Source organism: Daldinia loculata (genome assembly GCF_022478755.1).
Source record: "Daldinia loculata strain CBS 113971 unplaced genomic scaffold F4817scaffold_27, whole genome shotgun sequence".
NCBI classification, from domain to species: domain Eukaryota; kingdom Fungi; phylum Ascomycota; class Sordariomycetes; order Xylariales; family Hypoxylaceae; genus Daldinia; species Daldinia loculata.
The window spans coordinates 197439-225275 of NW_026054881.1; the positions used below are offsets into that span (position 1 = coordinate 197439).

At 47.1% G+C, this 27837-nt stretch overlaps 12 protein-coding genes across 12 annotated transcripts; 6 read left to right on the forward strand and 6 right to left on the reverse strand.

Annotated features, from left to right (window-relative positions):
* F4817DRAFT_338802 (NAD(P)-binding protein) lies at window positions 1-1901 on the reverse strand. The gene is made up of 6 exons (XM_049303466.1): window positions 1526-1901; window positions 1455-1468; window positions 1336-1398; window positions 785-1272; window positions 396-731; window positions 1-341 (listed from the first exon to the last, which is right to left on the reverse strand). Exons 1-6 carry the CDS (start codon window positions 1663-1665, stop codon window positions 243-245), a joined length of 1140 nt encoding a protein of 379 aa, XP_049158638.1. The 5' UTR covers window positions 1666-1901; the 3' UTR covers window positions 1-242.
* A 460-nt stretch (window positions 1902-2361) lies between these two features.
* Window positions 2362-4040, forward strand: F4817DRAFT_119169 (uncharacterized protein). Its single transcript, XM_049297597.1, has 2 exons — window positions 2362-2768; window positions 2854-4040. Exons 1-2 carry the CDS (start codon window positions 2501-2503, stop codon window positions 3726-3728), a joined length of 1143 nt encoding a protein of 380 aa, XP_049158639.1. The 5' UTR covers window positions 2362-2500; the 3' UTR covers window positions 3729-4040.
* On the reverse strand, window positions 4039-6685 carry F4817DRAFT_119173 (Glycosylphosphatidylinositol:protein transamidase, GAA1 component). The gene is made up of 3 exons (XM_049297598.1): window positions 6570-6685; window positions 5140-6497; window positions 4039-5047 (listed from the first exon to the last, which is right to left on the reverse strand). Exons 1-3 carry the CDS (start codon window positions 6583-6585, stop codon window positions 4472-4474), a joined length of 1950 nt encoding a protein of 649 aa, XP_049158640.1. The 5' UTR covers window positions 6586-6685; the 3' UTR covers window positions 4039-4471.
* Window positions 6686-6954: 269 nt separating this feature from the next.
* Window positions 6955-8688, reverse strand: F4817DRAFT_338806 (uncharacterized protein). Its single transcript, XM_049303467.1, has 5 exons — window positions 8175-8688; window positions 7974-8111; window positions 7822-7903; window positions 7576-7763; window positions 6955-7514 (listed from the first exon to the last, which is right to left on the reverse strand). The coding sequence occupies exons 1-5, from the start codon at window positions 8350-8352 to the stop codon at window positions 7306-7308; spliced, it is 795 nt and encodes a 264-aa protein (XP_049158641.1). The 5' UTR covers window positions 8353-8688; the 3' UTR covers window positions 6955-7305.
* Window positions 8689-10946: 2258 nt separating this feature from the next.
* F4817DRAFT_365518 (uncharacterized protein) lies at window positions 10947-12391 on the forward strand (the record flags this gene model as incomplete). The annotated part of the gene is made up of 4 exons (XM_049306877.1): window positions 10947-11151; window positions 11228-11387; window positions 11499-11961; window positions 12038-12391. The coding sequence occupies 4 exons, from the start codon at window positions 10947-10949 to the stop codon at window positions 12389-12391; spliced, it is 1182 nt and encodes a 393-aa protein (XP_049158642.1).
* An 830-nt stretch (window positions 12392-13221) lies between these two features.
* Window positions 13222-13508, forward strand: F4817DRAFT_338808 (uncharacterized protein). The gene has a single exon (XM_049303468.1). It carries the CDS (start codon window positions 13282-13284, stop codon window positions 13501-13503), a length of 222 nt encoding a protein of 73 aa, XP_049158643.1. The 5' UTR covers window positions 13222-13281; the 3' UTR covers window positions 13504-13508.
* Window positions 13509-13714: 206 nt separating this feature from the next.
* Window positions 13715-14850, forward strand: F4817DRAFT_119213 (HIT-like protein). Its single transcript, XM_049297599.1, has 5 exons — window positions 13715-13959; window positions 14086-14168; window positions 14253-14414; window positions 14554-14568; window positions 14630-14850. Exons 1-5 carry the CDS (start codon window positions 13926-13928, stop codon window positions 14735-14737), a joined length of 402 nt encoding a protein of 133 aa, XP_049158644.1. The 5' UTR covers window positions 13715-13925; the 3' UTR covers window positions 14738-14850.
* Window positions 14851-14963: 113 nt separating this feature from the next.
* On the reverse strand, window positions 14964-16530 carry F4817DRAFT_359026 (CRAL/TRIO domain-containing protein; the record flags this gene model as incomplete). Its single annotated transcript, XM_049306097.1, has 4 exons — window positions 14964-15463; window positions 15518-15617; window positions 15672-15713; window positions 15766-16530. The coding sequence occupies 4 exons, from the start codon at window positions 16528-16530 to the stop codon at window positions 14964-14966; spliced, it is 1407 nt and encodes a 468-aa protein (XP_049158645.1).
* An 872-nt stretch (window positions 16531-17402) lies between these two features.
* F4817DRAFT_338817 (DASH complex subunit Dam1-domain-containing protein) lies at window positions 17403-19150 on the forward strand. Its single transcript, XM_049303469.1, has 4 exons — window positions 17403-17498; window positions 17551-18315; window positions 18376-18494; window positions 18543-19150. The coding sequence occupies exons 2-4, from the start codon at window positions 18001-18003 to the stop codon at window positions 18736-18738; spliced, it is 630 nt and encodes a 209-aa protein (XP_049158646.1). The 5' UTR covers window positions 17403-17498; window positions 17551-18000; the 3' UTR covers window positions 18739-19150.
* F4817DRAFT_119280 (uncharacterized protein) lies at window positions 18682-19576 on the reverse strand. Its single transcript, XM_049297600.1, has 3 exons — window positions 19128-19576; window positions 18851-19066; window positions 18682-18783 (listed from the first exon to the last, which is right to left on the reverse strand). The coding sequence occupies exons 1-2, from the start codon at window positions 19355-19357 to the stop codon at window positions 18937-18939; spliced, it is 360 nt and encodes a 119-aa protein (XP_049158647.1). The 5' UTR covers window positions 19358-19576; the 3' UTR covers window positions 18682-18783; window positions 18851-18936.
* Window positions 19577-21313: 1737 nt separating this feature from the next.
* Window positions 21314-24760, forward strand: F4817DRAFT_338825 (aconitate hydratase). The gene is made up of 6 exons (XM_049303470.1): window positions 21314-21729; window positions 21809-22406; window positions 22456-22500; window positions 22551-22674; window positions 22878-24186; window positions 24261-24760. The coding sequence occupies exons 1-6, from the start codon at window positions 21619-21621 to the stop codon at window positions 24438-24440; spliced, it is 2367 nt and encodes a 788-aa protein (XP_049158648.1). The 5' UTR covers window positions 21314-21618; the 3' UTR covers window positions 24441-24760.
* A 1630-nt stretch (window positions 24761-26390) lies between these two features.
* On the reverse strand, window positions 26391-27743 carry F4817DRAFT_119438 (alpha/beta-hydrolase). The gene is made up of 4 exons (XM_049297601.1): window positions 27737-27743; window positions 27575-27681; window positions 27277-27520; window positions 26391-27139 (listed from the first exon to the last, which is right to left on the reverse strand). Exons 3-4 carry the CDS (start codon window positions 27460-27462, stop codon window positions 26471-26473), a joined length of 855 nt encoding a protein of 284 aa, XP_049158649.1. The 5' UTR covers window positions 27463-27520; window positions 27575-27681; window positions 27737-27743; the 3' UTR covers window positions 26391-26470.
* Between the last annotated feature and the right edge of the window lie 94 nt (window positions 27744-27837).

Consider the following 27837-nt stretch of genomic DNA (forward strand, 5'->3'; position numbering starts at 1 on the left):
GCCGAGCGCCAAAAAAGTTTAAAAATATTTAGGAGCAAATCTCAGTCGCAAACTCAAGACTACATACAGCAAATCACTCCTGGCGTTATAACATAATATTACCCTGCAAACTAGGAAGCACTTATAGTAAGTACTATTCGTAATTTTTAAATCAAGGAGAACTACTAGGTCTAGTATATATGTACAGCGCAATACGAGTGTCTCTTCCCATATTTGCACAGAAATGCCCCGTAAGTTATCCTTTATTGTTCGTCTAACACGTGCACGTACTTCCTGTCTTCCCGCTTCTCCTTCTCCGTCGCCGGTGGGAGATCATAGTACGCCGAGCTACGATATCCTTGCTGTTCAAATGGTTAATATACTATATACTCGTCTGGAATGGCTGCGATACTTACCAAGTAGTGGTATGTAAAGTTGCTAATATCGCCTGGCGTGATGCCTAGGTCGGCAAAAGTCTTAGCTGTAGGGTCGATCTTCTGGTCGATGAACTCCCTATCCACATCCTCTGCCGAGAGCACTGGCCACCATAATGCTTTATTGAGCAGATTGGCTACGGGCCTTAAGATGGCTTTGGGCACGTTGATATGCCTTCGCTTCTTGTAGATTTCTCGGTCGACTAATTCGGCAATTTCAGCAGTCGAGTAGTTCTTGGGTCCGTAAAGCTCGTAGGTCTGTCCTGCCGTGTTATCGTCATATAGCATAGCTTCCAGAGCTTGGCCCACATCAATCGACTATTAAAATTAGCGATTCGCTTAGCATTTTAGCTCGTCAATGATAGACATACGTGAACAGGCCAGTATCTCTCTTGCATGTTGTTTGACGTGAATAGGTTGGTGATGCTGGCTAACCGGTGGAGGAGGTTATCCTCAAACCCGAATACGGGCGCCGGCCGGACGATGGTAGTCTCCGGGAAGATGCTTCGGGCAACCTGCTCACCCCTTCCCTTGGTGGCGAAGAAGTCAGAGGGCGAGTTGGGATCGGCGTTATAAGACGAAACGTGGACGTAGCGGTCGACGTCGTATTTGGCAACGGCCTCGGCGATGCGCTCGGTGCCCTCAACGTGGACGTCCTCTAGGCTATAGTTCTTGGTAGGGTAATTCCGGCCAACGAGGTTATATACGATATCGGAGTGCCTGACGCTCGCTTCGATCGATTCGGTGTTGTATAGGTCGTACTCGATGAAGACGACGCGGCCCAGATCACCGGTAACCTTAAGGTGGCGCCTGGCCATCTCTTCTCGGAAGGGGATGACGACCTGACATCCTTGACGGGCTATGATATGACATTAGACACGACAGGAATCGCCCACTCCTCGTATTTTCGTATTTCCCGTACCTAATCGGTTGACGATATATCTTCCGAGCTGTCCCGTTGCGCCAAATACTGTCGCGGTATGACCTATATAAACCGTTAGGATCGGAAGAGTCGCGGTAGGTATTGTGTTGGCTGTTTACCTCCGATAGATGACCTATAGAATTAGGTTAGTATGGTAGTCATTAGCAGACGAGGAATCGGGGCGACTGACCTGCCACCTTGTACGCGGATGATGGGTTTGCCGGTGCGGGTGATTGTTATATCGGAAATGCGTCGGGCCTGGTTTATATTGTGGTTTAAATTCAAGGCCAGCTTTCGACTGGACCGCACGGCGGTCGGAAAGGAAGCCATCCTTGCTCGATACCGGGGGTGCAAGAATGACGCAGCCTTTCCAATTGCTAAAAGAGAGCTGGTGATGTTTGAAGCTTTTGGAATACTGGACTTCACTTGTTCTTAGTGGGGATCGAAGCTCTACATAAACGTTCAAGGTGTCAAGCCACATTCATTAATACGTCGAGTTTAGTCAGAGCTAATGCGCCTGGAGAGATTGGCTGGTAGGTTAGGTACCTACCTAGCTGAGAGAGTTGAGCCACAGATTAAATAAGCCAAGACTGGATATCTGATAACACTGGATCTGCTACTATGGTTATATGGGTATGTTTAACGAGTGGGCCAGGTATTGCGGCCCGTGCTGCACTTATTACAATATAGCGCGACCTTATATAAATATAGTTATATAAAATTTGCATTTGGCTTGATAAATTTAATGCGATAAAATATTAAGATTTTAGGCTATTTAAGGATTATTTTGATATATTTTTTTATTAAAAAATCTATTGATTTGGTTAAAAAATGGTAATATTTGATCTAAGTCTTTCGATGTACCTGCTTGTCCCGGACACAGCCACAGGTACCTGACCCACTCGTTAAACTTTGGCCTGTAACCATAGTAAGTCTAGGTACCTAGGTACAAAATACATGGATAATACAAAGGTACCTCCTTCCCGGACAGGCTGCACACCAGCCGCGTATTGATTGAAGCTTCAGAACAAGGTAGCTTCGAACTTCCACTTATACAACATTAACATCATAACCAAGCAAAACCAACACCACCAATTTCAACCCATTCTCACCTATACATAATTCCCGCAGAGTCTACATATAAAACACGGCCTAGAGAAATATCATGAACGTCGACACCATCGCCGATTTCCTGGCCGACCAGCGGGACGAGACCCCGGACGAGCTCCAATACCTCATCATCCAGTTCGAGAACTTCTGGGAGCGCAAGTTATGGCACCAACTTACCGACGCCCTGATCGAGTTCTTCGCCAACCCTAAGAGCGAACCCCAGCGCCTCAAGTTCTACAAGGTCTTCATATCAAAGTTTGCTGATAAGATCAACCAACTGAAGCTCGTCGACCTGGGCTTGAAGGCCGCTACCCAATGCAAAGGTGAATTACCTCATATCTCGTTCCAAATTTCATAATTCCATGTATTATGTATTATACATTACATCCGACTAACTGTAGTATATAGATGACCAAGAACGTCTCGCCTTCCTCTCCGACCTCGCCAAGAAGGTCGACCACGAGGACTCCCAAGACGCTTTCGTTTATGCCCTCGCCGCTGTCGCCCGTGTGGAGCTGAACCTGCGTGACCTCGAGGCCTCGCGCCGGGATCTGGACAAGGCTGAACGCATCCTTGACTCCTTTGACAGCGTAGAGACCAAGGTCCACGCTGCCTTCTACCAGGTCAACGCCGACTACTACCAAGCTAAGGCCGACTTCGCATCCTACTACCGCAACGCCCTCCTCTACCTCGCCTGCATCGACCTGTCCTCCCTCTCCCCCGACGAGCGCCGCGCTCGAGCCTACGACCTGGGCATCGCCGCCCTAGTCTCTGACTCCATCTACAACTTCGGCGAGCTGCTGCAACACCCTATCCTCGCCGCCCTAACTGGTGATGTTGCCTGGCTGCAGGAGTTACTACTAGCTTTCAACCGCGGCGACCTAGCTGCATACGACGTCTTGTCAGGCCACATATCCTCCGACCCGCTCCTAAAAGAACACCTCGAGAATATTCGCCAGAAGATCTACCTCGCGGCCTTAACCGAAAGCGTATTCCGCCGGCCCCCGCACCAGCGCGCTATGAGCTTCGACACCATATCCGCCGACACCAAGGTCCGCAAGGACGAGATCGAGCACTTGGTCATGAAGGCCCTCAGCCTGGGCTTAGTACGTGGCACCATCGACGAGGTCGACGAGCTGGTCAACTTCACCTGGGTGCAACCGCGTGTGCTCAGCATGGCGCAGATCGCCAGCATGAGCCAGCGCCTGGGCGAGTGGGGCGAGAACGTCAATAAGCTGGGTAACTGGATCGAAGCTACAGGGCAGGATATCTGGGCCCCTTGATTTGTCTATCTATCTGTCTAAAGCAAGAAGATTACCCACGAAAGAAAAAAAGAGGCAAGGACTTCGAGAGAAGGAATGTGAGCACAACGCCTTCTCTTGCATACGGGACGGCCTACGAGCCATGTATGATAGATAACTAATAGATGACCTGCGGTCCCGGCGAAAGGACTGGACGTATTGCTACATAACGTCCGAGTTTACGAAGATATGAATAGGGGTGTCTATCAAATGTGATAAGTGATGATTTACGATACTTATTAACCGTCTATACTGTGCATGACAGCATAGTAATCTTTGAGGATACTACTATGTTCCTTGATGTCCCTATTCTACTCCGTCTTTGGATTGTCCCGACTAACTAGACGCAGCTAGCTATATGTCCCCGTAATTAGAAGACATCATTATTAAGTCTACCTATCCGCCGTATTAAAGATATTGCAAGATAACCTCGGACTCCCGCCCCTAGGTACCTAATTCATAGGTATTACTTGAATGGTAATACGTATCCGCAATATTTCAAATGCAATGGCTATGATATCGGTGTACCTAGCTGTCTATATTTTTCTCTAGCAATGCCCGGTCCAGAACCTCCGGTATCGTGACGCCTTGCTGAATTCCGCCCGACTCTGAATACAATGTTCTCTACCTATCTCAATAGGGGACAGGTCAAATCCTTACACATTATGCCAGGTCAATAATCACAGCAAAACCACCCATGTAGCCAACAATCCCTTGCAATAAAATCAAGCATTTTTCTTCTCCTTTTCGTTCCCCGTACTCCTATCCCCGGCCTCCTTCGGCTGCCCAAGTACTATGATCTGGCCCACTAGCCACGCCGGCCACCAAACGCACCACACGACAAGCTGGGTATACATACCCCAGACATGCCAACCGAACGCCGCTTCCTCAAGCACGCTCTGAATACTTACACCGGCCAACGCGCTGCTTATGAGTAGGACGACGGGAGGGGCTAGGGCGTGGAGGAGGGCTGAGTGGACGTATCTGAATACCGCTGCGTTTACACCCTTCTCTGTATTTGTAGATGGAGAAGAAGATGCGGAGGGGGAAGGAGAGGAAGAGGGCCACGCGCGGGAAAACGACAACGGGCTAGATAGGACGCCGATGATAAAGGCGAGTGAGAAGTTGAGAGTTGCGAGGGACGAGAGGAACATTCCTAATAGTAATAGGGAGAACGATCGGATGAGTAGGTACTGCTGGGCCGTAGGCGGTTTGCGGATGCCATTTGTTAAGAAATAAGAGGCGAGATGTGGGAGGCCGGCATTGATGATCGCGAAGAGGATGAAGATTGGAGTGAGGAGCTGTTTTATGTGTTAGTTATTAGAATAAGGATGGTGTTGAGTATAGATAGGAGAAGTAAAAATCGAGGGAGGAGGATAGAAAGGAGACTTACACTAGAAGGCGTCTGGTTGAAGGCAAATAGTGGAATAACCCCTAGAAACTGACATCCCGCCACAAGAGTAAGTGGGAGAAGTATTTCTCGCTCAACCGGCACCGAAGTCGACTTCGCAACCTCCTTTACCTCCTTTACCCCTTCACTCTCTTTAGTCTCTCCTATCTCCGGCTTCTTCTCCTGCTCTTCCTTCGGCACATTAACCTCCCTGTACCCGCTCTTAACCCATAAAGCAATAGCCATAATAGTGAAATTCGCAGCGACCAGCATCGCACTAGGTAGATACGTGCCAATACTGACGAAGCGGTGCTTATGAATAAGTAAGTAAAAGAAGAAACTCTGATGCAGCTTCTCTAGCAGATTATTTAGACTTCGGAACAACCCTTCAACCAGTCGTCCAAGCCCCATCTCGTCATGCCAGCCATTGCCCACCGGCCTCAGCGTAACTGCATCGACGTGGTACGGAATAAAACTGCTATGAGGCCCCGTGGCATGTCCCAACGCCTGGTTGAGCATACCTCGGAGCACCGTAGCTAGATTATCGTCGTATTTCTGCGAGTGCTTTAATATCCCCTGTAGTGCGCTCCCCATGCCCATTTGTCCGCTCGCGATGTTAACGACCGAGTTGATCAAGTCCAGGTTTGGCAGCTGCCCGTTGACGCCGTCGTACGCGATGGCGATAGACTCGAAGCGCCCTTCTTGCGCGTAGTCCAGCGCGATGGCGCCCTGTAGCGCGCCAGACTTGATCGGCAATGGGGCCACTTGGGATGGGTCGTGAGCGTCGTGGTACGCATCTACCCAGGCCTGCATGCCAGCCCGGCTATCGGGCGGCACCACTAAGATGATATCCTTGGACCACAGCGACCAGCGCTTGAAGTACCGTGTCAGGGCCAAACCCAGTGCGAGACCATTGCGGTTGAACTCCTCTTCGACGTTCTTCCAGGCAGCAACAAGTACTATGGCTTCTGTAGCGTCCCCACGGGGTGCCTGTAGTATAGCGTACACGTTCTCTCCAACATACGTGTTCCCCGAAGAATGGTATGTATAATTCTGTCGCCCGACCTTAAGGCCAAGGCCCTTAAATATAGTCTCGAGCTCATCGTTGACTTGGGAATTGGTGCTGTTCTCTAGGGCGTTGATCTCGTGCTTGTAAGCGCGGAACACGTTCTGGTCGCTGCCGCCAAAGTAGGTATGTACCTGGCCAGGTAACAAGGCGTTTTCGCTGATATAAGTACGGCGCGAGTATTCGTCGAGAGGTAACACGAGTAGCCATACAACGCCGACGACAATGCATAGGAGGGACAGGTACGGCGGGAGCTTCAGCAACCGCGGATCGCGGCGCAGAGCCATTGCCGCAGCTATTTTTCACATTCAGTTAGCCAATTGCTTTAGTTTCAGTATGATAGCTCTATCAAGTGAAGCTGACTTACAGAGTAGACGCGGCATGGCTTCTCTAGTCTCCTAAAATGGACTATGCGCTGAGGAAAAGTTGGGAGTTGATGTGTAACAGCTTAAAGCTTAAAGCTACATTGAAACTGTAGCCATAATTCAATTAGGAAGTATAGGAAGGTACCCCAAGATCGCGTGTAACACGAGTCCCACCGTGACTTGACTTTCAGGGGTCCAGTCCTTAATTAAGCCGAAGTACCATAAAATGACATAATCAGCCTTACGGCCTATTTACCTACCTATTAGTTGCATATTATTTTACAGGTGCAATGATATATCATAAAGTGTTATTTACCTAGACCGGATGATTCCAGGTAGGATTCCTTCAACGTCCGAAATGGTCCTTCAGTAAATTATGAACAAGGATAAAAAAAGGTTATTTATTAACTGAACATATTTGGAGCTAGGAAGTTACAAGACGAAAAAGAATGAATATAACTAAACTAAAGACATCAAGACAAGAAGTCACATCAACTCACAAATATTACTCTCAAAGCATTCAGAAAAGTTTATAGCAGTATAGACAGCCAACCTCCTTATCCTGCAAACAAGTGCTATGGGGCGGATGAGTATACGGCCTTGCGATGCCAACAATGTTTTGCCTCCCAGAAACGCCAGTGTCATGCAATGTCAGAATGCCCAATTACCACGTGCTATATACAGGGTGGCATTTACTAAAGCCCTTCCCATCCTTCTCGGACACCTTTGGAACCCACACTAGGGACCTAATCGCTGCGTAGAGCCCATCAAGCCTAATGGCGTCATCTGCGTGGTTGAATTGCTGGTTGGTAAGACGCCGAACCTACCGTACGTCTTTTGGTCTACGCTGACGTAGTGCGGCAATCGTCCTAGCAGGTTTAGGCGAGCTTCGATCCATCGCAAAGCCTTCTCAGGAGGTGCGAGGAACTTGAGGTAGCCCAGGCCGACTAGAAAGAGGATACCATTAGTGAGATTATACCAAGATGAAGATGCCCAAGGTTCACCTACACAAATAACCCGTGCCCACGCCGCACAGATGACCAAAGAAACTAGTGTTGGGGATCAATGCCTCGACTACCAATACCATCACTAGAGGCGTGGTCCATGTCGGAACATGATGCGTTCCTATCACAAGATACGGGTTGGTCTTGTATGTTCGAATAGCCTCGATGCCTAACAGTAAAAACACCCAAATGCTGTCACGCCCATGTATCAGCATTAATCTTAACGACAAAGAGTGGGCTAGATATATACCTAGCTCCCATAACGGCAGTATTTCCTTTTACAATGAACTTCTCCCAAAAGATATAGACCAAAGCCGGGATCGTTGTTAAAGCTGCAGTACGTGTTAACTCAAGTTACACCCTAGTAAGAACTAGCAACACGATATGAACAAGCACACTCACGGCCAAAAAATAGTGCGAGAGAGGTCAAGGTTCCAAACTCGTTCTCGAACCTCTCTAGGAGCGGCGTTAAGGATAGGATGTTGAAGAGGGCGTGGAAGAAGTTAAGGTGTATCAACGGGAAGGTATTCACTCGGTACACTATATTGAAGTCGCATTAGTATATAAAGGAAAGCATACATTATAAGAGCAAAGGGAACTGACTAGTCGACAGAGTCAATTCGTTGGGAATTAAGGCGCCCCATTGTCGCACATCCCACGTAGATTGGATGGAGACAATCCAGAACGCCACCATAACAGCAATCATGGCGCGCGTGAATAACGGTAGACGGAACACATATGAGCGCGCTCTTAGAGTGCTGAAGCCCTGGATGGTAGGCATTATCGCGGTGTGTGGTCGAACCGAGCTAACCGTAGTGACGTTGGGAGTTCCGGTCTTACCACTTCTCACAGAGGCCCTAGCTGATTAATTGTACTCAGCAAAACAACACGCTTATGGGAAGGAGAAAATGGCGAGAAGCGTACAGGATGCGTCCTGTAAGGCTTAAAGCAGTTGTCTAACGCCAACTCGAATCGCCATTGAAAAAAAATATGGAGGCGAGTTGGAGAAGGACAAAGTTGAGTCGTGTGCTTTGCGGCCGGAAGTCGCAAACTAGGTACCTAAGGTACATACGTCTGCACCCGGTAGGCAGTTGCTAGCAGGGGTTTAGCAATAGCGCGGTTGCTTGAGGTAGCCTGTAGGGAAGATGACACGCTAGAAGGAACTGATCTTCAGCGCTATCTTATCAGTTTATTTTATAACTGCATATACTTGATAGATACAACCCCGATAACATTGTCAGATTCTTTAAGGGTAAGACGACCATTTTGCTTCGGATCGACTACCCAGATAGCAGTGGTCCAACAAAATAAAATCTCCTAAACTCGGAAATGGTATAAAACTCTCCAAGCGACTTTTGAGAGTAAGGTCATCTTGCTTCGGCAGCGTCGCAACAGTCTTCATGTCTTGAAGGAACGACCAATTTCGGATCGACTGGTGGTGATCAAGGCCATCACGTCCTTTGAAGTAGCTTCAATCCATGTTTCGTAGCTAATTAATATCATTAAGATAATCAATTATAACTAAAGGCGCGTTTAATTTTGGTGTTTTTTCTTCTCCTTTTTTGAGGCCAAATGTACATTTGTAGAGCCGGTGTCCCCGGCGCCCGAAGGTCCACTCCGGACCGAAAGTACGTTGTAAGGCCGGTACCGAGTTCCGTAATATAGGTACCATTGCAAGAACGATCCTATTCGCCAAAGACGGTAACCGCGAAGGTATCTAGTCCGTAGGAAAGAACGTTTACTTGGTTGCCTCGTAGCTAACAAAAGCAATTTGTTCTCTAAAAGGGGGCAGAGCACATGATTTCGATAATATATCAAGAAAGATCTTTTGCCGGAATCGGAGGAAGAATTAACGAGATCCATTGGTAATATTCAGTAGTTTATGGTCCAACAAATATACTAACTGGACCAGGAACACGTACTTAAAGAGAGGAAGCATATAGGCCTCCTACGTCTAGAAAATCCCTTATCAAACCCCAGCGCGTACGATATCAGACAATAGCTTGACCTGACTAGGATCTGACCTGACCTAGCTTGAGTAGATCGTAAATATTTTTGATTTGTCTAGCCATTACATAAACTGAGGGTATATGTATATATTTTTGATGTAACATGGCTCCCAGGCTAGTTCGAGGCTATGGCCAGCTAAACCTCGAAAGCTACCTGTATATTTAACCTGGTTTATAGTTGTGAAGATAAGGGAAAATACTTACCATTTATCCGCTGATCTTCTTTATAAAATGACTCGAGTGCCCATGGGATAGCCGCTAGAATTATTACGCTGCATATAGGTGGTAGGATCAAAACTACATTCGAGCTAGCGAATATTGGTTTTCTGCGATCTACTACACACCGATGAGCATTTATAACCAGATCAGGCTCATCCTCTAGTTATTCTGTATCAACAACTCCAAATTCTTGTGATGCGCTGTTTTTAGCGGAATATCTCGTTTGCCCTGCGGGCTATGAGTTGGAATTGGACGAGTTTGCTATTGCATTACTTTCTGCCCTATCCACTCGAACCTGCGGTATGTCTTGGTCATTCAGGAGTTGGCCTTCACCAACAGCATCGTTACTATGCTAAGCCTGATGGGCTGAACTGTATATCTCACTCTGATTCTGAGTTTCGTGGCCCTCGTCGACTGACTCATCGTCGGACTCGTTAATATCGAATTCGTGGAAGGCTGCGAAGGCAAGCCGCAGGGGACCGTCAACCTCTACTGCGAGGTAAACGGCTGGAACAAATATGGGATCGTCTTCATATGGACGGCCTTGTATGGAATCCTATTTGGTTGCAGCTGATCCAGGTGTGTATTAGGAATGTATAGTTCATTATATTCTTATATTATCCGAGGCAAGAAGAACCTATCGCAATAATTGTACGTTAGCAATACACCGGGCAACGCATTAGAGAGATCACGGGATGTTATTGGACGCTTCATCGGTGAAGATCCTAGCTCTAAACAGTTTTTTTCAGGCCATTCAAAAGTGGCTAAATACATGTCTTTACAAAGGTCATGAAAGTTGCCACATGAATCTATCTAATACTCAGCGTATCGATCTAGAAGATTCGCCGCTCCCAACACGCTGCATAGATGTCCGTGATGCCTTGTAGTATTCTCTGAAGGAGAGTCACGCAAGGAGAGCTACATCACGTTAAGTCATAGATGGACTGAAGAGACAAACAAAACACAGACGACCCGAGAAAACTACGATTTTAGAACAGATCTAGAGCATGGTATCGAAACTAGCAGCTTACCTCGGGTGTTTCAGGACACGATTGTAGTAGCACGAAAGTTGGGCATCATATACGTATGGATCGACTCTATATGTATTATCCAAGACGGACAGGACTTTCTAAAAGAGAAGGACAAAATGGCTCAGTATTACCAAAACTCGATATTTACCATAGCCGCTTGCGACACACATTCTGGGCTCTTAGAACACCGGCTTGCTCCTTCATTTAACAATATTGCAATGTTGCCCTATAGACGACGCGAAGATAGAACACCAAGCGGCGCTTTCTATATATTGAAGATGCCAACGGCCGAGAGGATGTTTTCAGACGGGGTCCAGAAGAGTGAGTTTTTCTCGAAAGTGGGTGTTCCAAGAGTGGTTGCTCAGTAGGCGTATCGTCTATTACACCCCAAGACAAGTTTTCCTCAAACGTCTGTCTTCTCACCCCCTGAACGAGAATGGAGACCCCGTGCCGCAAGGGAAGCATATATACAAATTTAGCAACAATAATACGTTGCGGGAATGGTATAATATCGCCTCGCTGTTTTCCGGGCGCCATGTGACAAGCCCCAATGACCAGTAAGGAACTTTCGAGTTATTTCCCCCCCTCCCCTTTCGTGCCCAGCATAATTGCTTAAGGTTACCGAAACGAGGATATTCATGGTGAGCTGCTAACGCTAGATGTTGCAGTGTGTGGGCTATATCAGGAATCGCCCTAGAGATACAACGGGCTCTAAGCCTTGAATATGCGTCAAATGAAGCCACTATTATCGATATTGAACTGGAAGACGGGTGTGAGATACTCCAATATATATCTGGGCTCTGGGTTAATGATCTTGCCTACGGTCTCATCTGGCAAAAGGCAACACGCAAGCGTCCTAAGGGAGTTATGATAACGCCTACGTGGTCATGGCAGTCAATACTGGGTAAAGTAGAATGGCCACCCAGGAAGCCTGACCTTAAGTCGGAGATTTCTATCAGCAAACTTGATTATGAGAATTACCAAGCGTTAGATAATCCGATAATTAGTAAGGGTAAATCACCAGACAGAGGATTGCCTAAGCTGCTCGGATTTGAGGTTTCCAAGAGTCCAGACTCAGAGCTGTTCTACCTCTCGAGTTTCCGATCCAGTGTCCGCTTTGATGCCAATAGTGTATGTGGGAGGATAACATTGCAGGCTAAGAAAGTCGAACTGGAAGTCACCGAGTTATTACTACCGCATCTCATAGAACAAGCCGCTATTGCTAGTTACTGGGATTGAAACCCCTAAGAATATCGAAGAGCTTCGATGGAGTGGCATACTTCTTTCTGATGGTAGTTCTGAAGAAGTCATTGGTTGGGGTAGATTTGAGCGTAGGGTGGACGAGCGGGAGAAGCTCTTTGCCATTCTAGTAGCATCCTACACTGAGAAGGACGGACTTGGGTTTGGATATGCCGGATTAACCCATCCGGTACTCCATGTGATATTCTGTAAAATGAGCAGACAAGGCGAGTACTGGCGTATGAGTATAGGGCGGGTCTTTGACAAAAATGCAGTCTTGAAATTCCAGGATACTCCAGCAGAAACAATCAGGTTAGTATGAAACAGGCGAAAATAATTATGACCGCGAAACTCCTCACCGAACAAGAAATTCCTATCCTTCCAGAGACTCCCGTTCACCTGGGGGAAGTGCTGACGGTGGTACGAGAGTTAAGAGGAAGGACGTCAGAGGGTCGGTACTCAATAAAAGTCGGCCTATTGTTGGTTCAGCAATAATCGGTCCACGGCGACTTCGTGACGTCTTCTCAAAAAATTGACAAGTTGTCCTATTGTCGTGCAGTGTAATATTTATGAAGAATCATAATAAAACTTCCGATAAGAAGATTTTCTATAGACTTTACATGAATTACTATCTGGAAATTTACCGTAAAGTTGTTGGCTCTAAGCCTCGTAGCCCCTTTTGATACCTGCCGCCGAGTATAAGTCCTCAACAACTTCACTACCCGTTAGGCGATGCTATAAAATATTAAAGAGAGCAAGTAGGCACGTGATTAAGTAAAACTATATATGGAGTACTTATAGGATCTACTGGAGGTTCAAAGTAGTAGAGATGTGGTGCTGAAATGGAGGAGTTTGGTAGGTAGTCTTCCAAAGACCGAAGAGTTACTATTCGATTTTAAAATATATAGGGATCTAGGTAAGTATATGGTAGTAAATTCAATAAAGAATCTATTGTAACAGTAGCAGTAGTCACGAAGCCTTATGAGGAATATAATTGCTCACCAAGTTGTAGCGAAACGTTGACTTATAAATGCACCGTGTTTTTGGATGACAACATGTACTTAGTACTGTGCTGCACTCTGATTGGTCCGGGTATTCTCCGGCAATTATAAGCCTTATAAAGTAAAATAACAACCCAAAACTTTAGGAGCGGGATTGCATAAAAGTACTTGACTCATGCCTTTTACCTGACTCAACCTTGTGCAACCCACAATGCTCCTTTCACTAATCTTTGGAAACAATATTCTGGAGTTCCCAGATTCAATTTTGTTTTGCCAGTCTATTTTTTTGTGCTTTTTTCGCGCTTACAATTCCCCAATTTCACATTTGAATACATGTCTTATGATATCTGATTTAAAGTTTGTTTTTGCGCGCTTGCATGCGCGATTAATATATAAGTATTTATTCGATTTTAATTTTTCGGTTTGCTTTTAACGAACAGTACTACTTATAAGGTCTCATGCAAATAATGCCTGGTTGTTTTCGATTGTTACAATTGTCGAAATAAAAATAAAAATTTCTTTCTATACGAGAATTGTATACTCGTAGCTGAGAAATAAAGAACGTAATGTTGCATGTCACAATAGCATCAATTGACTCCGATTACCGAAAATAGCCCGACGCGTACATACATAGTACATGGAAGTCGTGCTTTGTAGAACAAGGTGGGGTTAGCTGTTGTGCCCCTCTATGTGACGTCGGATCTGGTGTGATTGATATCTCTCGGCCTGTGAGCTTGTCTGCAATTTATCAGATCCGACGAGACCTTATATCTGGAACATCGAACCTAGCGAGCCATCAAGGTCCACGTCTCCGTACATATTCATATAATAAGTCCAAGTCACCTGTTAGTTAACATGGCCGGCTGCCTCTTCTGCAAGATCATCAAGGGTAGGTATTCAAAATTTCATCTTGGTGTTGATGATGTCTTGAATTCATATAACTACCACCAACATCTTCTCAGTTATATCTTCAAATCTTTCTGAAATGAAGCAAAGTATTAACAACAGATTGTAGGAGAAATCCCCTCTTTCAAGCTCTTCGAGAGCGACAGGACCTTTGCGTTCCTCGACATCAACCCTCTGAGCAAGGGCCATGCTGTAAGATGCCACCCTTCATCATATCCACCCTACAACTACCCAACGAATAAAGAAGACGATGTATATAAGACTAACAACACCCAGCTCGTCATCCCCAAGTTCCACGGCGCCAAGCTCACTGACATCCCCGACGACCAGCTGAGCGAGATCCTGCCCGTGGTCAAGAAGCTCGCCGCGGCAACCGGCGCCACCAACTATAACGTCCTGCAGAACAACGGCCGCATCGCCCACCAGGTTGTTGATCATGTGAGTTTTCTAATCCCTAGTATCTTGCCTAGTCTTCTTGCCCTTCTCGCGAAGAAGGGGGTAGATGAAAACAGTTTGAGGAGATAGGCGTGAGATGAAACTTGTAGCAGCGGACTAACCGTGAACATCCTCATTCTAGGTCCACTTTCACATGGTAAGAAATGCCCATGAGTAATCTATCTCTACACTCCACTAACACATCTCACGTCTCTTAGATCCCCAAGCCGAATGAGGAGCAAGGACTCGGAGTAGGCTGGCCCCAGCAGGCCACAGACATGGACGCGCTAAAGGCGCTTTGCGAGGAGATCAAAGCGAAGATGTGAGGGTGTTTCAAGAGGCTTTCCCCGAAGTAGCTATATATGTTAATGTATGGCTAAACGACTACTCGTCTAGTTGATAGACCTTCAACTCAAAAAGTTCACCCAAAAAAGAAGAAGAAATTACACATCCCCCGTCATTGCTTTCGGTAATATTGATGCCTAGTCTATGCTAATTACCCATTCCCGTGCCCTTGTTGATATACTCCATTCCTCTACGTGTACATTAGTTTTAATCGACATCATCAGCTGATGTTTCTACCGCTACCAACGTGGCCGTCGTCCCATTTGTGATCTTCGAAGGGTAATAGTCAAGGCTTCCGTCGGGCTTGATAACACCTATCCTGTCGAAGAAAGACCTTGACCTGATGTAGGGATCTAAGTGCCAATATTGTTCCCTTAGGCTCTTAGCAATCGTGTTCCGCTCCGAATAGATAGCCGCCCTCTTCGTAGCATCTGTTTCATTAATCCATTCGATCGTCTTGCTTTCGTAGTCTTCGTAGAGAGCCTCCCGCTCCTGCAGAAGCTTTTCTTTTGTCTCTAAATCCTTCATCTTGGCGTTCTCACCGGGCACTGGCTCTACGTATTTGTAGGTATAGCCAGATGTGCCTTCTAGTTCGTCGGGCAGTCTCTCCTTAGCAACAAACTCCTCTAAATCCTTGACTGTATTTGTGAAATGGACCTTGCCTGCAACTACGGGATCGAGCCACCCCCGAAGAATCTTCCAGATACCTATGTATTGGGTTAGGGTATGCATTCATAACTATAATGTGGGAGTTGGCAAACCTTGAAAGACCCACGGGGCCTTATGAACGAGAACAACACCGAGACTCTCGGGGTAATTAGCTTCAAAGCATTTTATCATAAACTTCACCGGAGTGTAATCCTAATAGGCGTTAGCTTGCCTCGTCTCAAATTTTAGTATTCCCCTTCAACTCACCATGTTAGCTAGGGAAAAGCCAGTCAAGTCGAAAACGACACACTAATAATGTTAGTTTCTAGGATATTCGGGATGCCTGGGATATACCACTAACAGCAGTATCAATAGGAGGGTGAAGCATAAACCGCGTCGTCTCGATCAAATAAACAGTAAAACGTTCCAGGCCTTCCTCAGACTGCTCGCCTGCTTTGTGTAGGCGAGCCCTAACAATGCAAATAGGCCTTCCCGCTTTATCAGTACCGTAGCAATAACTCTTTCCCATGCGCAGTTGAGCTAGAAAGTCTTGTGCTACTTTTTTTGCCTTTTCATCGCCAGTTTTCTCGTTGATGGAAGCAAGTTCTTCGCCGTTGGCCATAATTTCGTCGTCAACATGGGCTTCCGAACACCTCCAATTCATCGTCGACATCAGCATGACAAGAGCCCTTTGGAGGTCCCATTTCCTGGCCCTTAAGAACCGTAGTAAAAGAGCATCGGGATGGTCGTGCTTGACCATAGACCAGATCGTGGCTCTTATCTGCTCAGGGGCGTGCGTGGCTAAGGTATCGAGGTATGCCTTGTTCTCACCCCATTTATCTTCTGGGTCGTTTTCCTTGATGCCGTCCATGGCGGGGACCTTGGCAGGCGCTGCGCCATCCTTGCTCTTGTCCTTCTTTTTCTTAAAAATGGACATCCGACTCTTCTTAGTTTTTTCGGATCCCGCGGTGCCCGTCTTCCCCTGACTCTCTGAGGCGTTGTCCACCTCGCCGGAGGCTTCCTCGCCTAGAACGCCGCATACGTGCAAGAACATCTCCCAGAACTTGCGCAGCTTCTCATCTTCTTCGGGGGTCAAGTTCCCCGGCCTACCCGGAAGAGGTTCCATGTTTTTTACGGGTTCGCTGGAATGGTCTCCAGCAATGCCTTCAGATGTTGGTGATACTTTTAGATGAGAGGGTACTATACCGTAGAGTACGAAGGTGCTAAATATGAGCAAGGGTAAAAAATATAGCGCAGGTGAGATTTGGCTCTTTAAGCACCGTTCGCGTCTCTGCTCGTGTCTTGAAAATCCTCCCCTTTTTGGATGAGTTTTTACTTGATATGAGAGTGATGACAAACGAAAATTGCGATTATAAGTATGGCTCTTAGGATGTAGTAATAACGATCCGCGGGGCTGTGCAAAGTTTGATGACGGGCGAGTTAGAAGGAGGGCGGGGCTAGAGAATGCGCGTAAGACCTTTGGTGAAGGACGAAGTAAAAGAGACTGTTGTAAATGGAAGGTTTGATGAGTTGAGAGACTACTAGCAATAAAGTAGAGTCTCGGAACTGTGGAGAAGAGAAATGGTTGCGGTACAAGAGGCGCTGGTGTCTTCATAAGGTCTAAGATAGCGCAAGAAGTTGTCGCACAAATGCCAAATGTCCGACGGAGCCGAACTACCCTTTTTTGAATTGAGGCTGGCTGTCTTATTTCCTGGGGGGCGGGATCAGCCCCGTCGCAAAGTCCCCGGCTTGCTGACAAGGACCCGAAGACCCAAGAGATTGCTGTATGCTGCTGCCGTATCCCTTTGCTCAACCTGACGTATAGAAACCGAGTACGAGCTGCTGTACGAGTCCGGTCTACCCACCCAAGCTGCTAAATGTATGTAGGGTTGTATCGGATGCAGAATACGTATATTAAATAATTGATTTATGATGGTTGTTTTATATATGTCTCGGCTCTCAGACTCTAGGCGCATTCAACCTTAAAACCCGATGATACATGGCGAATAGCGATATCCAGAAAGAGGCGATCATTAAAGACGGGTAGAAAAAAGCATTTGCTTTTCTTCTGCTTAGTGCGCAGAAGATGTACATGTATGTAAGCTAGAGGGAACTAAGTACATCTATACCTAACCGACTAATTCAGGTAGCAAGAGCACAGATTTATACTATTACCTACCTCTAGGTATGTATGCGAATCTTTTTTTCTTTTTGAGATAAGCTGCTACTAGCCGCTGTGCATCAGCTCTTTCCGTCCCTTCCTTTCTAAATATTAGGTACAGTTTACGTCATGTTGGGGTTCAGGTACCACTTTATCCCAAGGGGCAGCATCTAAATAGAAGTTTAGCACGTGTCCAATACCTTGAACCTTAGGCCTTAACCCCACCATATCTTGAGCACCCTGGCAGCCTTAATTCGTCGTTGCCAAGCATTGAATTCTATCTTCCGAAGGGGGCAGTTACCTTTTCTTAATTTTGAAGGTACGAAATAACGCTTGGTCTAATTCAAACACCCACGATACATTAGACGTATTCAATCGAATAAGTACTTACTATTCTAATTCATCATCATCGTATATTCAATCGACTCAAACACCATGTCGGCAAACGAAGGTCACGATAGCGTGCGACGACCGCGCTCCACGTCGCGTTCGCGTCCGACAACTCCTCTCCGCCCCTCCTCCCGTTCCTCGTTCCGCGAGTCCGCTCAGCGCAGCGTCCAAGGCGGTGAACCCTTCCCGCTGAACGCCTTCGAACCCGCATTCGCCGAGTTTTCTGATGCTATGGCCGACCTAGAGGCGAACATGATGCACTTCCAGCTAATGCACGAAAGCCTCTCACGTTTCAGCGAGAGCTTCGCGAGCTTCATGTACGGACTGAACATGAATGCTTTCTGCGTCGACTTTGCCGAGGTAATAGATAATTCTACGTCTACAGAATCTAATAGCTGCTGATAAGTTATGGAATTACAGGGACCGATCCCCGAGTCATTCCGCAGGGCGAGGGTTAGAGAGGAGCAATCACCGGCACCAGCACCAGTCCGATCTCGAAGCATAGAGCGAGGCGAATTTGAGGGAGAAACGACATTCATGTATGTACATTTGGTACGAGGCCCTGGGCCAATACTGATTATCTCTAGGACTACGGACACCTCCTTCGTAGAGAACCCACCGACAGTCTCCAAGCCGACTCCTAAGAAGTTTGCGACGCCGGATGCTCGTCAATCCCGTGTTCCCCCTCCCTCAAGAGGCGGTACCCAGTCTAGAGGTAGAGGCGGAACGGGACGAGGTCGCACAAGTGGTCTCGTTAAACCGAGAGCTCGTGGCTTGAAATGAGCGAAGTCGATGACTTATCAAACCCTCGAGATTTGATTATTGGCCCTGATTTGGCCAGAAAATGCCTTAGCTAATATTGCAACGTATGGGCGCATTATATAAGACGCCCAACCTGTGCTCTATTGATGACACTCGCGAGTATGCCCGAAACGCCATAGATGCCTGTTTTGAGAAGTTTGCGCGGCGAGATTGAACCGTTCACGTTGACATGGTAATCTCGTTATCGGCGGCGCTCTCGGTTCGGTAGGGGCTTTGATTATCGGTTCTGAGACCAATAGCCGCCTCGGCCTCCTTCTGAGTATATGGCTCCTCGCGAAGCTGCTTGACTCTATATCCACTGTTAGTCTAGATACCTAATATGATATATGCTACTATCAAGTAAAACGTACCTTCTCTTATGAGGCTTTCCTTTCCTGTGTACAACAAGGTTGTCTTCAGTATCGTACCACTTGGCGCACTCTGTGCAGTACCATTTGCCTAGGGCAGGTAGATCTTCTGGCGCCTTTAAGTTCTTGAATTGGGCAAGATGTTTTGGCGAGAGGAGGTCGGCTTTGATCTGATCGAGGTCCCTCGTCTTGCGACGGGTCTTGGACAGCGTACGCTTGTTGGTGACACCCATGATAGGCAGCGATTCTTTCGATGGCAAATTCGATAAGGACTGTTACGTCTTGAAGAATCCAGCAGCTGTGGTAGTGGTAATTAATTTCACATGTATTAGGTAAGTTGAATTGAAGATTTCCTAGGCGTAGAAATTTTGGTGGGGTGAATATTTTTAGTCTAGTTTAGCAGTTTAGGAAGTGGCATTAGGTGGTCCGGGCGCAAACCCGTAATTGCAATTATGGTTTAACGTTCCGAGCCTCCGAATTTGATTCGGCCCCATCCATTTTACAGCGCCGGGCGAGCGGCATTACAGCGGCAGGTTATTAGTCAGGTCCATGCTGCAGCCATACAAAGTTCCTACCTATCAAAAGGCATGGGAAAATATTTAAACGGATTCAACCTTGGAGTACAGGAGTACAGGTGCACGGCTACACGGTATTATACACACAAGTTTCGGCTTAGCGACAAAGATATGTGGCATTAGCAATACCCTTATGCCGATGCGTCAAGTCGACAGCTCGGTGCCAAATATTCACCGAGGCAAAGTTGCCGTGGGGGTATGTCCCTTGTCCATTGATCCTAATGGTATCGCCGATTGGCCAATTCGGTCCCACCTGTTTGGTCTCCAGACTGAGCAAAATTTGTCTCAGCCTGTCGATTTTGGCCTGCAGACCTGTAAATGTGGACCTGCGTGCATTCGTGAAGCAATTCAGGGCTTTTACACTACGGCGTTACTTGGGCTACGACGAAGAGGTACCTGCGGTTATTTCCAAGGTACTTGTGCCCAGGAACGAGGTACATGTCTTTGATTCCTTTAGAATTAATTCAGCTTTCTCAAATGGCCCAAAACTGTATTATATTAGGATGCAGAACCAATTGTGTTTACAGCAATTTTGAATCTCAGTCCTAAGCCTCAGAGTTTTAAGATGCTGCTGCAAGGCTACCGTTAACTTGGAAGCTGTGCAACTAAAGGGGGCTGATTCGCGGGCCAATTACCCTCCAGGTCTTCAGAGGTGAGCAAGGATTAAGTAGAAACTAGGTCATAGATCGTCGAGCTTCCAATGAGGTTCGAGCTACAGGAAAACCAGAAAGTCGCACAGATTTGCATGTGCCTATCAATTTGACGAACTACTTTGACAGATTATATGCACTACTAACAATTGTGCTATTCGTAGGGACGACGTCAAATTGGATTTTCAAGTGTAAAGTCTGACCAATCCCATTGATCTGATTACACGATGTTTCTAAGTATCTAGGTACATATCGTGGCTGTTGTACATCCATTACACCATGCAAAGGAATTCGAGCTTGTGAAGCGATTCTAGGAACATTATTGACTAACAGCGTTGAAACTTGCAGCTAACCCAACTCATATCCAAGTCCGGCAATACCTTACATATACATGCCTCTCTTAGGCCGTTATACATGAAGAGTCTCCATCCAACCGCTTTCATCTATCTGCATTCCGCGCATTCTGTGAAAATTTCAGCTTTGTACAATACATGTACTTATCTAGGTATCCTAGCGTAGTTCTTCGTCCTATTGCCGAGCAAATGCCCCTCGTTTCCAAAAGCCACTCAAGTTGGGATAGATTTACTTAGATAAGTTAGTTTCTTGAAACTTTTGTAACAATGACGACGGTCTTATATAATAAGTATAAGTTAGAGATGACCGCACATGATGTAACTAGGAGATGAAGAACCTAGGTTAGCTTCATGATAACTACCTCTTTGTAATCAATGCACGTTCAAGCATCCATACATACATGTATGTATGTATGTACAATGTAGGCCATGCTTCCATCGTTATCGCATGTGGTGGCTGATTCTACAAGAAGCAGGGTGAGGTCACAGTTTTTGACCTGAAAGTAATCGGATTTGCTGTGATTCGTCCATTCAGCCGGGTGATACCATCAATAGTGGAGGTACCTCTTCGTCTTAGCCGAAGTACCCCGATACATCTAAATCCCTAGCAAGCCTAGCCAGTAGTGACCAGTAGGCTTTCGCAGCTTCCCTACCGTAGTACCGGGCGGCCAAAGGTAACATCTTTAATCGCAAACCACAAAAACTCTCCACCTTTTCCTCTTCTTTTCCGTCACAATCTTTTTTTTCCTTTCCTCCTAAAGAACCAATTCCTCCTTCTTCCTTCAGGTTCAAGAGGCCTATTGTCTCCCTGTTGATAATTTTCTCATCCTCCCACCTTCGCAGGAGTTGAATTCGGTCTAGATTGTGTCTTGCATCTGAACCCCTCACAGCTACCCTCAGGACCGCAGTTGTCAACATGTTGGCCACTCGACAGGTCCTGGGCAATGTTGCCCGATCGCGGGTCATGTCCAACATGAACCTGCGTAGGTGCATGGCCTCCGTGGCCGACTCGGCCTTGGACAAGAAGGTAAGCCAGCATCGATCGCAAAGCTTCAAAGCTTGCTCGAGGGGTGATCATGGAGGCTAATATTTCCCTCAAACTATAGGTCAGGCAAAACAACTGGGAAGAAGGCAACTTTATCAACTACAAGAAGATGTCTGAGAACTTGGCGATTGTTCGCAGCCGCTTGAACCGCCCTTTGACATACGGCGAGAAGGTTCTATACTCTCATCTTGACGACCCGCACGGACAGGACATCGAGCGAGGAGTGTCATACCTCAAACTGCGGCCCGATCGAGTCGCATGCCAGGATGCCACTGCTCAGATGGCTATCCTCCAGTTCATGTCTGCCGGCATGCCTTCCGTGGCGAACCCTACAACGGTACACTGTGATCACCTGATCGAGGCTCAAGTTGGTGGAGAGAAGGATCTCGAGCGAGCTATCAACATCAACAAGGAAGTATACGACTTCCTTTCTACAGCATGCGCCAAGTACAACATCGGCTTCTGGAGACCCGGCTCCGGTATCATCCACCAAATCATCCTCGAGAACTACGCCTTCCCCGGTGGTCTGCTGATCGGCACTGACTCTCACACGCCTAATGCCGGTGGTCTTGGTATGGCTGCTATTGGTGTTGGTGGTGCTGATGCTGTCGACGTCATGGCAAACCTACCTTGGGAGCTGAAGGCACCGAAATATATTGGTAAAGTCTATCCCAAAGCCTACAGTTACAAAAAGCTGACCTATATTAGGGATCAAACTCACAGGCGAGCTAAAGGGCTGGACTAGTCCCAAAGGTAAGTCGTAACTTCCTTACATTATCTTAACCATTCTAATGAGTCTATAGATATCATCCTCAAGGTAGCAGGCCTACTTACCGTAAAGGGCGGAACTGGGTTCATCGCTGAGTATCACGGGCCTGGTCTCAACAGCGTATCGGCTACAGGCTTAGGCACCGTCGCGAACATGGGGTTCGTTTTTTCAGCTTTTCTTTATTTTTCTTATTTTTTTCCGGCGTTCTAAGAATTCTTTTGAATTTCTTCGGATTTTTTCGAATTTGTTTTTCTTTGGGGTTTTTTATTATCTCTCCCCCCCTTCCTTCTCCCTTTTCTTCTTTCTCTCTTAACTCCACCTTTCGATCTATGAATTAGGCAAATGCTGACTTTCACAAAAGCGCTGAAATTGGTGCCACCACCTCCGTTTTCCCCTTTACCGACCGCATGTACGACTACCTAAAGGCTACTAAGCGAACTGAAATTGGTGACTTCGCTCGCTCTTATGCTAAGGAACTACGTGAGGACGAGGGTGCCGAATATGATCAATTCATCGAAATCAATCTCTCCGAACTCGAACCGCATATCAACGGTCCCTTTACACCTGATCTAGCAACCCCCATTTCTAAGTTTTCCGAGGCTGTCAAGGCCAATGGCTGGCCTGAGGAGCTCAAAGCTGGCCTCATTGGATCTTGCACAAACTCTTCCTACGAGGACATGTCTCGAGCTGCTTCTATCGCCCGGGATGCTCTTAACCATGGTCTGAAGGCTCAGTCTGCCTTTTTTGTTACTCCTGGTTCCGAACAGATCCGCGCCACCATTGCCCGTGATGGCCAACTTCAGACATTCGAGGAATTTGGCGGCATGGTGCTGGCCAACGCCTGTGGTCCTTGTATTGGCCAATGGGATCGACGGGACGTCAAGAAGGGCGAGGCCAACTCGATCCTATCCTCTTACAACCGTAACTTTACCGGCCGAAACGACGGAAATCCCGCGACTCATTCCTTCGTTACTTCTCCCGATCTAGTTGTTGCTTTGTCAATTGCTGGCAACTTACACTTCAACCCCCTAACCGACAAGCTGAAGGACAAGGACGGTAACGAGTTCCTGCTGGCTCCTCCCACCGGCGACGGTCTCCCCGCAAACGGATACGACCCTGGAAACAACACCTACCAGGCCCCCCCTGCTGACCGCTCTTGGGTCAATGTCCAAGTTTCTCCTTCTTCCGACCGTCTCCAGGTTCTACAGCCCTTCCCACCTTGGGATGGAAAAGATGCTCTGGACATGCCCATCTTGATCAAGGCGAAGGGAAAGACCACCACTGACCACATCTCTATGGCTGGCCCCTGGCTCAAGTACCGTGGACATCTTGACAACATCTCCAACAACATGTTGATTGGTGCTATCAACGAGGCCAACGGTGAGGCGAACAAGGTCAAGAACGCGACCACGGGAGAGTGGGATGCTGTCCCGGCTGTGGCCCGCGACTACAAGGCTAAGGGGATCAAATGGGTTGTCATTGGAGATTGGAACTATGGTGAGGGAAGCTCTCGGGAGCACGCTGCTTTGGAACCGCGACATCTTGGTGGCCTTGCCATCATTACTCGAAGCTTCGCTCGCATCCACGAAACCAACCTGAAGAAGCAGGGCATGCTTCCTCTTACGTTCGCGGACCCCGCCGACTACGACAGGATCAAGCCTGATGATAGGGTAAGTTATTTCCTTTTCTATGAACCATATCTACTTGTCGTAGTTCCATTAACTAATTCTTGCATGCAATCTAGATTGATCTCTTCTGCACAGAGCTAGCTGTCGGCAAACCTCTGACGATGAGGGTACATCCTAAGGACGGCAAGCCGTTCGATGTTAAGCTAAATCATACTTTTAATTCGGATCAGATCGAATGGTTCAAGAATGGAAGCGCGCTGAACACAATGGCTAAGAACGCGAAGAACGCGAAATGAAAGCTCTAAGGGATGATATAGAAAATCAAATCGATAATATGGGGGGATGCATGCAGGCGCATTGTGGGGAGGCCTGCTGGAATTACAGCACTCGGGGTGTATAGGAACTTGGGTTGGTTTTACGGATTCATGCTTTATGGGACTATTATATTTCTACCCCGTCATGATGTTTCTCCAGCCGGTTCTAGAATTTTTTATAGTTGTACAAAACGAACTCTGATGAAAGAATTAAGTCGTTACGCTGTTCCAGTTTCGTTCCGTGAAGCTCCCAAGATCTTAAAGGCTATTATACTGACTAGAACTATTATACTGATGATGCCTATTTACTATTGATGTCATCAGGCATGTAAGGGCTATAATATTGACTAGGTTTAATTGGAATCAACGTATTAAAGCAGGTACAATTGCTATACTATCAATCCAAAATCAGCTTATTAACAGAGCTATACTTAAGTCTACCCCACCGTATCTCGCTGGCACTTTAGGACATGCGCATTTACCGGTATAACAAGTCTTGCCGGTATGGCTATTATACCTGCCGTAGTACGTTAAATCCAGATAGACCTAGTCAGTATAGTATCCCCTGAAATCCTGAGATATCTCGGCTAACCTAGCGTTAGGATTTTAGATGAGACATCCAGAATGAAGGACACTGTCAGTATAGCTGTAGGCTCCCGTAGGCAGTTTATAGTTCCTTGCGGAATAACGAAGTTGTTTCCTTGCTTCTTGGTCCACCTCATGACACTTAGAAAGAGTAAGTGCCTCAGCATACCTTACATAAGGAAATAGCCCACCTTCCCACTGATAACAGTTGCATCTGCCCAAGTGTACTAAATGATGTACTTCGCTAGTGGTAGTCACGCATAATATAAAACAAGGGAAGGCGCAAGTCGGTCAACCTAAGTGCAGAATATTTCAAATTCAACATTTAAAACCTTCGACTAGGTAACAGAGAATCCTAGAATCCTACCACATACTCTCATCACTTTCATCCTTACATCCTTACATCACAACATCCTCCTCGTTCTCCAAAAAGTCCAACATTAAGTCTATATTAAATCGATTCAATATAACTAATTACAGCATTACACGCACGGGTTTTAAGACATGGCAAGGCAGAAGAAACCACAAAACTCCGCCACTGCTACCTTAGAGTGGATGGGCAAACAGAGCCCAGTATCAAAGCTCTAGGTAGATAATTCAAAAGACAATTACGACAAGACGGTTAAAGCCAAGACACTACCTACCTCTATTAAATACGAGACTATTAAATAAACGGTTCAAGTAACAGATCCTACTTCTGCCGACTACAATATACTCAGGAAGGCGGTTCCAGGAACGGGTTTCCCCTATCAACTACATATAAGACGCCAGACAAACAGTTGAGGGACTGGGCACATCTATCAGATATGAGGTAAAAGCTCCTAGACAGTGCACGAAATCGATTACTTATATTTGCTAACTATGTCACTACGAAGAGTTACCGGTATATAGTAGCGTCTCGAGGCAATACGCCGAGGCGATACAAATAAGGTGATAGCGGCTGGCGTCGGTGACCCTAATGATATAGTGTATGAGACAATTGGCGGTATCGTCAACTTACTTCAAAGACCTAGGTTAAATCAGTTTAAACCCCATTGATAAAGATGAGATTGGGTATAATTAGAATATGATAGCTTGTAAATGGGATCTGTTGACGATTTGGGTTATGAAATGTAAGATTAACTTGGAGCCAGGTTTTTTCTTTTTTTTTCTTTTCTTCTTCTTTGAGTATAGTATCGTCAAGATGGTAAAAGATATGACCGCCATTCGCAACGTAATGAAGAATATTAGCGAAACAAGATTGTAACGTAGTATAACGTAGTAACATGACACGTCAGTGATAATATCCAGCAAAACATTATAATTACACGGTAGTTCTATTTGACATTCTATCTCATACCCCCCAGAGCAAGAGCGACAAAACGCAGTGACCTTCAAGTCAACTGTCATGACATCAAAGCTCAACTTATCCTCTCCCGTAGACAAGTCTATTCCTCCTCCTCCAACTCCGCCAGCGGTATCCCCTGCGCCTTGAGGAACTCCACCGCATCATCCACACCCTTCGGGGCATTAATCCAGTGCCCCCCGTCCTCATACTCATGCCACTCGACATTCATACCGAAACTCTTAAGCCCAGTTCTCAACTGCCGGCCGTACTCGACAAAGACGAGCGAGTCGTCGGCGCAGTGGCCTAGGAACGCAGGCGTATTCCGCACTACGGTATCCGTCTTGGGCCACCCGTCCTCCATCCCTAGTACCTCGCGGGTTTCCTCCAGCGACCCGCCCGGAAACGGCAGCCAGCACGAGAACCCCATGATGCCGCAGAGCCGGGACTCCGATGCCGGCACCTCTTCCTCCCCTTTCTCCTGCAACGCCATAAGCTCGCCGTCGGCATTCTCGGCGCCACCGCCGTCGTCGAGGTGTAGTAGAGTGTGGAACACCGTGGCGCCGCCTTGACTAACGCCGGCTAGCACGACGTGGTCCATGCCGCCGACGGTGCGGGCCTCGCGCCGCACCAACCGCCGGATACTGGCGACGCTGCCGCGTAAGCCGAAGACTTGCATCTCTTCGGCGTCGGTCAGGTCCAGCATGTTGGACACGTCGAACCACTGCGGGCAGACCTCGCCGAGGGTTTCGGCGAGACGGGGCTCGGCTTCCTGGGGGGTGTTAGGAGCGGGAGCGGGAGCGGGAGCGGGAGTGGGTGCGGGTTAGCCCCTGAGACAATCCGGAGAGATTCTCGGGATATACGTCATTTAAAACCCCCGAGCGAACAAATACGAAATAACGGACGTACCGGAAAGACCCAGCGCACCGAGGGAAACTCATCCACCAGCGAGCGGCCGCGCGAATCCCTCGTCCACCGCGACAGCAGGGCATCGGCCATGTTCCGCGAGGTGTCGCCGCGGCCGTGCAAGAATATCACGGTGTGGGTGTGCTTATGCGGGGCCAGCGGCGAGATCACCGAGCACCCGAGCTCCATAATGTGTTCTTAGATTAGGTAGGTTAGGTTAGGTACCTAGTTAACCTAACGTAAAGGCGAGAAATATATAGTTAACGATAAAGGTTACCCTGACTGACCCTTAATTTTATACCTTACAACCAGGTTATACACTAGATACCTAAGGTAGGTATGTATGTAGGTATGTACTAAATGACTAACGGCGGCGGTGCGCGACACGATGGACGAAATGCTGTGCTGCTGCAGAGGAAAGTGAGAAAAGCTGGCATGTCTTGAGCCCGGTGGCGTAAGGTACATTACATAGGTACGCTGGGGAATGGATATATGGATATGGGTATGGATAGGGATATGGATATGGGGGCGAGTGGATGGATGATAGTTAGTGGACGGTAGGTA

Coding starts and splice junctions, on each gene's coding strand:
- F4817DRAFT_338806 (XM_049303467.1), bottom strand. CDS start 8,352: ATGCCTACCATCCAGGGCTTCAGCACTCTAAGAGCGCGCTCATATGTG. Junction 7,904..7,973: donor TCTCGCACTATTTTTTGGCC/GTGAGTGTGCTT, acceptor CACGTACTGCAG/CTTTAACAACGATCCCGGCT. Junction 7,764..7,821: donor ACTGCCGTTATGGGAGCTAG/GTATATATCTAG, acceptor TGGGCGTGACAG/CATTTGGGTGTTTTTACTGT.
- F4817DRAFT_338825 (XM_049303470.1), top strand. CDS start 21,619: ATGTTGGCCACTCGACAGGTCCTGGGCAATGTTGCCCGATCGCGGGTC. Junction 21,730..21,808: donor ACTCGGCCTTGGACAAGAAG/GTAAGCCAGCAT, acceptor CTCAAACTATAG/GTCAGGCAAAACAACTGGGA. Junction 22,675..22,877: donor GGCACCGTCGCGAACATGGG/GTTCGTTTTTTC, acceptor CTTTCACAAAAG/CGCTGAAATTGGTGCCACCA.
- F4817DRAFT_338802 (XM_049303466.1), bottom strand. CDS start 1,665: ATGGCTTCCTTTCCGACCGCCGTGCGGTCCAGTCGAAAGCTGGCCTTG. Junction 732..784: donor AGAGATACTGGCCTGTTCAC/GTATGTCTATCA, acceptor TAATTTTAATAG/TCGATTGATGTGGGCCAAGC. Junction 342..395: donor ACTTTACATACCACTACTTG/GTAAGTATCGCA, acceptor CCATTTGAACAG/CAAGGATATCGTAGCTCGGC.
- F4817DRAFT_338817 (XM_049303469.1), top strand. CDS start 18,001: ATGTCGGCAAACGAAGGTCACGATAGCGTGCGACGACCGCGCTCCACG. Junction 18,316..18,375: donor TCTGCGTCGACTTTGCCGAG/GTAATAGATAAT, acceptor ATGGAATTACAG/GGACCGATCCCCGAGTCATT. Junction 18,495..18,542: donor GAGGGAGAAACGACATTCAT/GTATGTACATTT, acceptor GATTATCTCTAG/GACTACGGACACCTCCTTCG.
- F4817DRAFT_338808 (XM_049303468.1), top strand. CDS start 13,282: ATGCTCCTTTCACTAATCTTTGGAAACAATATTCTGGAGTTCCCAGAT.
- F4817DRAFT_119173 (XM_049297598.1), bottom strand. Junction 5,048..5,139: donor TCAACCAGACGCCTTCTAGT/GTAAGTCTCCTT, acceptor CACATAAAACAG/CTCCTCACTCCAATCTTCAT.
- F4817DRAFT_119169 (XM_049297597.1), top strand. CDS start 2,501: ATGAACGTCGACACCATCGCCGATTTCCTGGCCGACCAGCGGGACGAG. Junction 2,769..2,853: donor GGCCGCTACCCAATGCAAAG/GTGAATTACCTC, acceptor TGTAGTATATAG/ATGACCAAGAACGTCTCGCC.
- F4817DRAFT_119438 (XM_049297601.1), bottom strand. CDS start 27,462: ATGGAGCTCGGGTGCTCGGTGATCTCGCCGCTGGCCCCGCATAAGCAC. Junction 27,140..27,276: donor CGGTGCGCTGGGTCTTTCCG/GTACGTCCGTTA, acceptor AACACCCCCCAG/GAAGCCGAGCCCCGTCTCGC.
- F4817DRAFT_119280 (XM_049297600.1), bottom strand. CDS start 19,357: ATGGGTGTCACCAACAAGCGTACGCTGTCCAAGACCCGTCGCAAGACG. Junction 19,067..19,127: donor GGAAAGCCTCATAAGAGAAG/GTACGTTTTACT, acceptor CAGTGGATATAG/AGTCAAGCAGCTTCGCGAGG.
- F4817DRAFT_119213 (XM_049297599.1), top strand. CDS start 13,926: ATGGCCGGCTGCCTCTTCTGCAAGATCATCAAGG. Junction 13,960..14,085: donor CTTCTGCAAGATCATCAAGG/GTAGGTATTCAA, acceptor AACAGATTGTAG/GAGAAATCCCCTCTTTCAAG. Junction 14,169..14,252: donor CTCTGAGCAAGGGCCATGCT/GTAAGATGCCAC, acceptor AACAACACCCAG/CTCGTCATCCCCAAGTTCCA.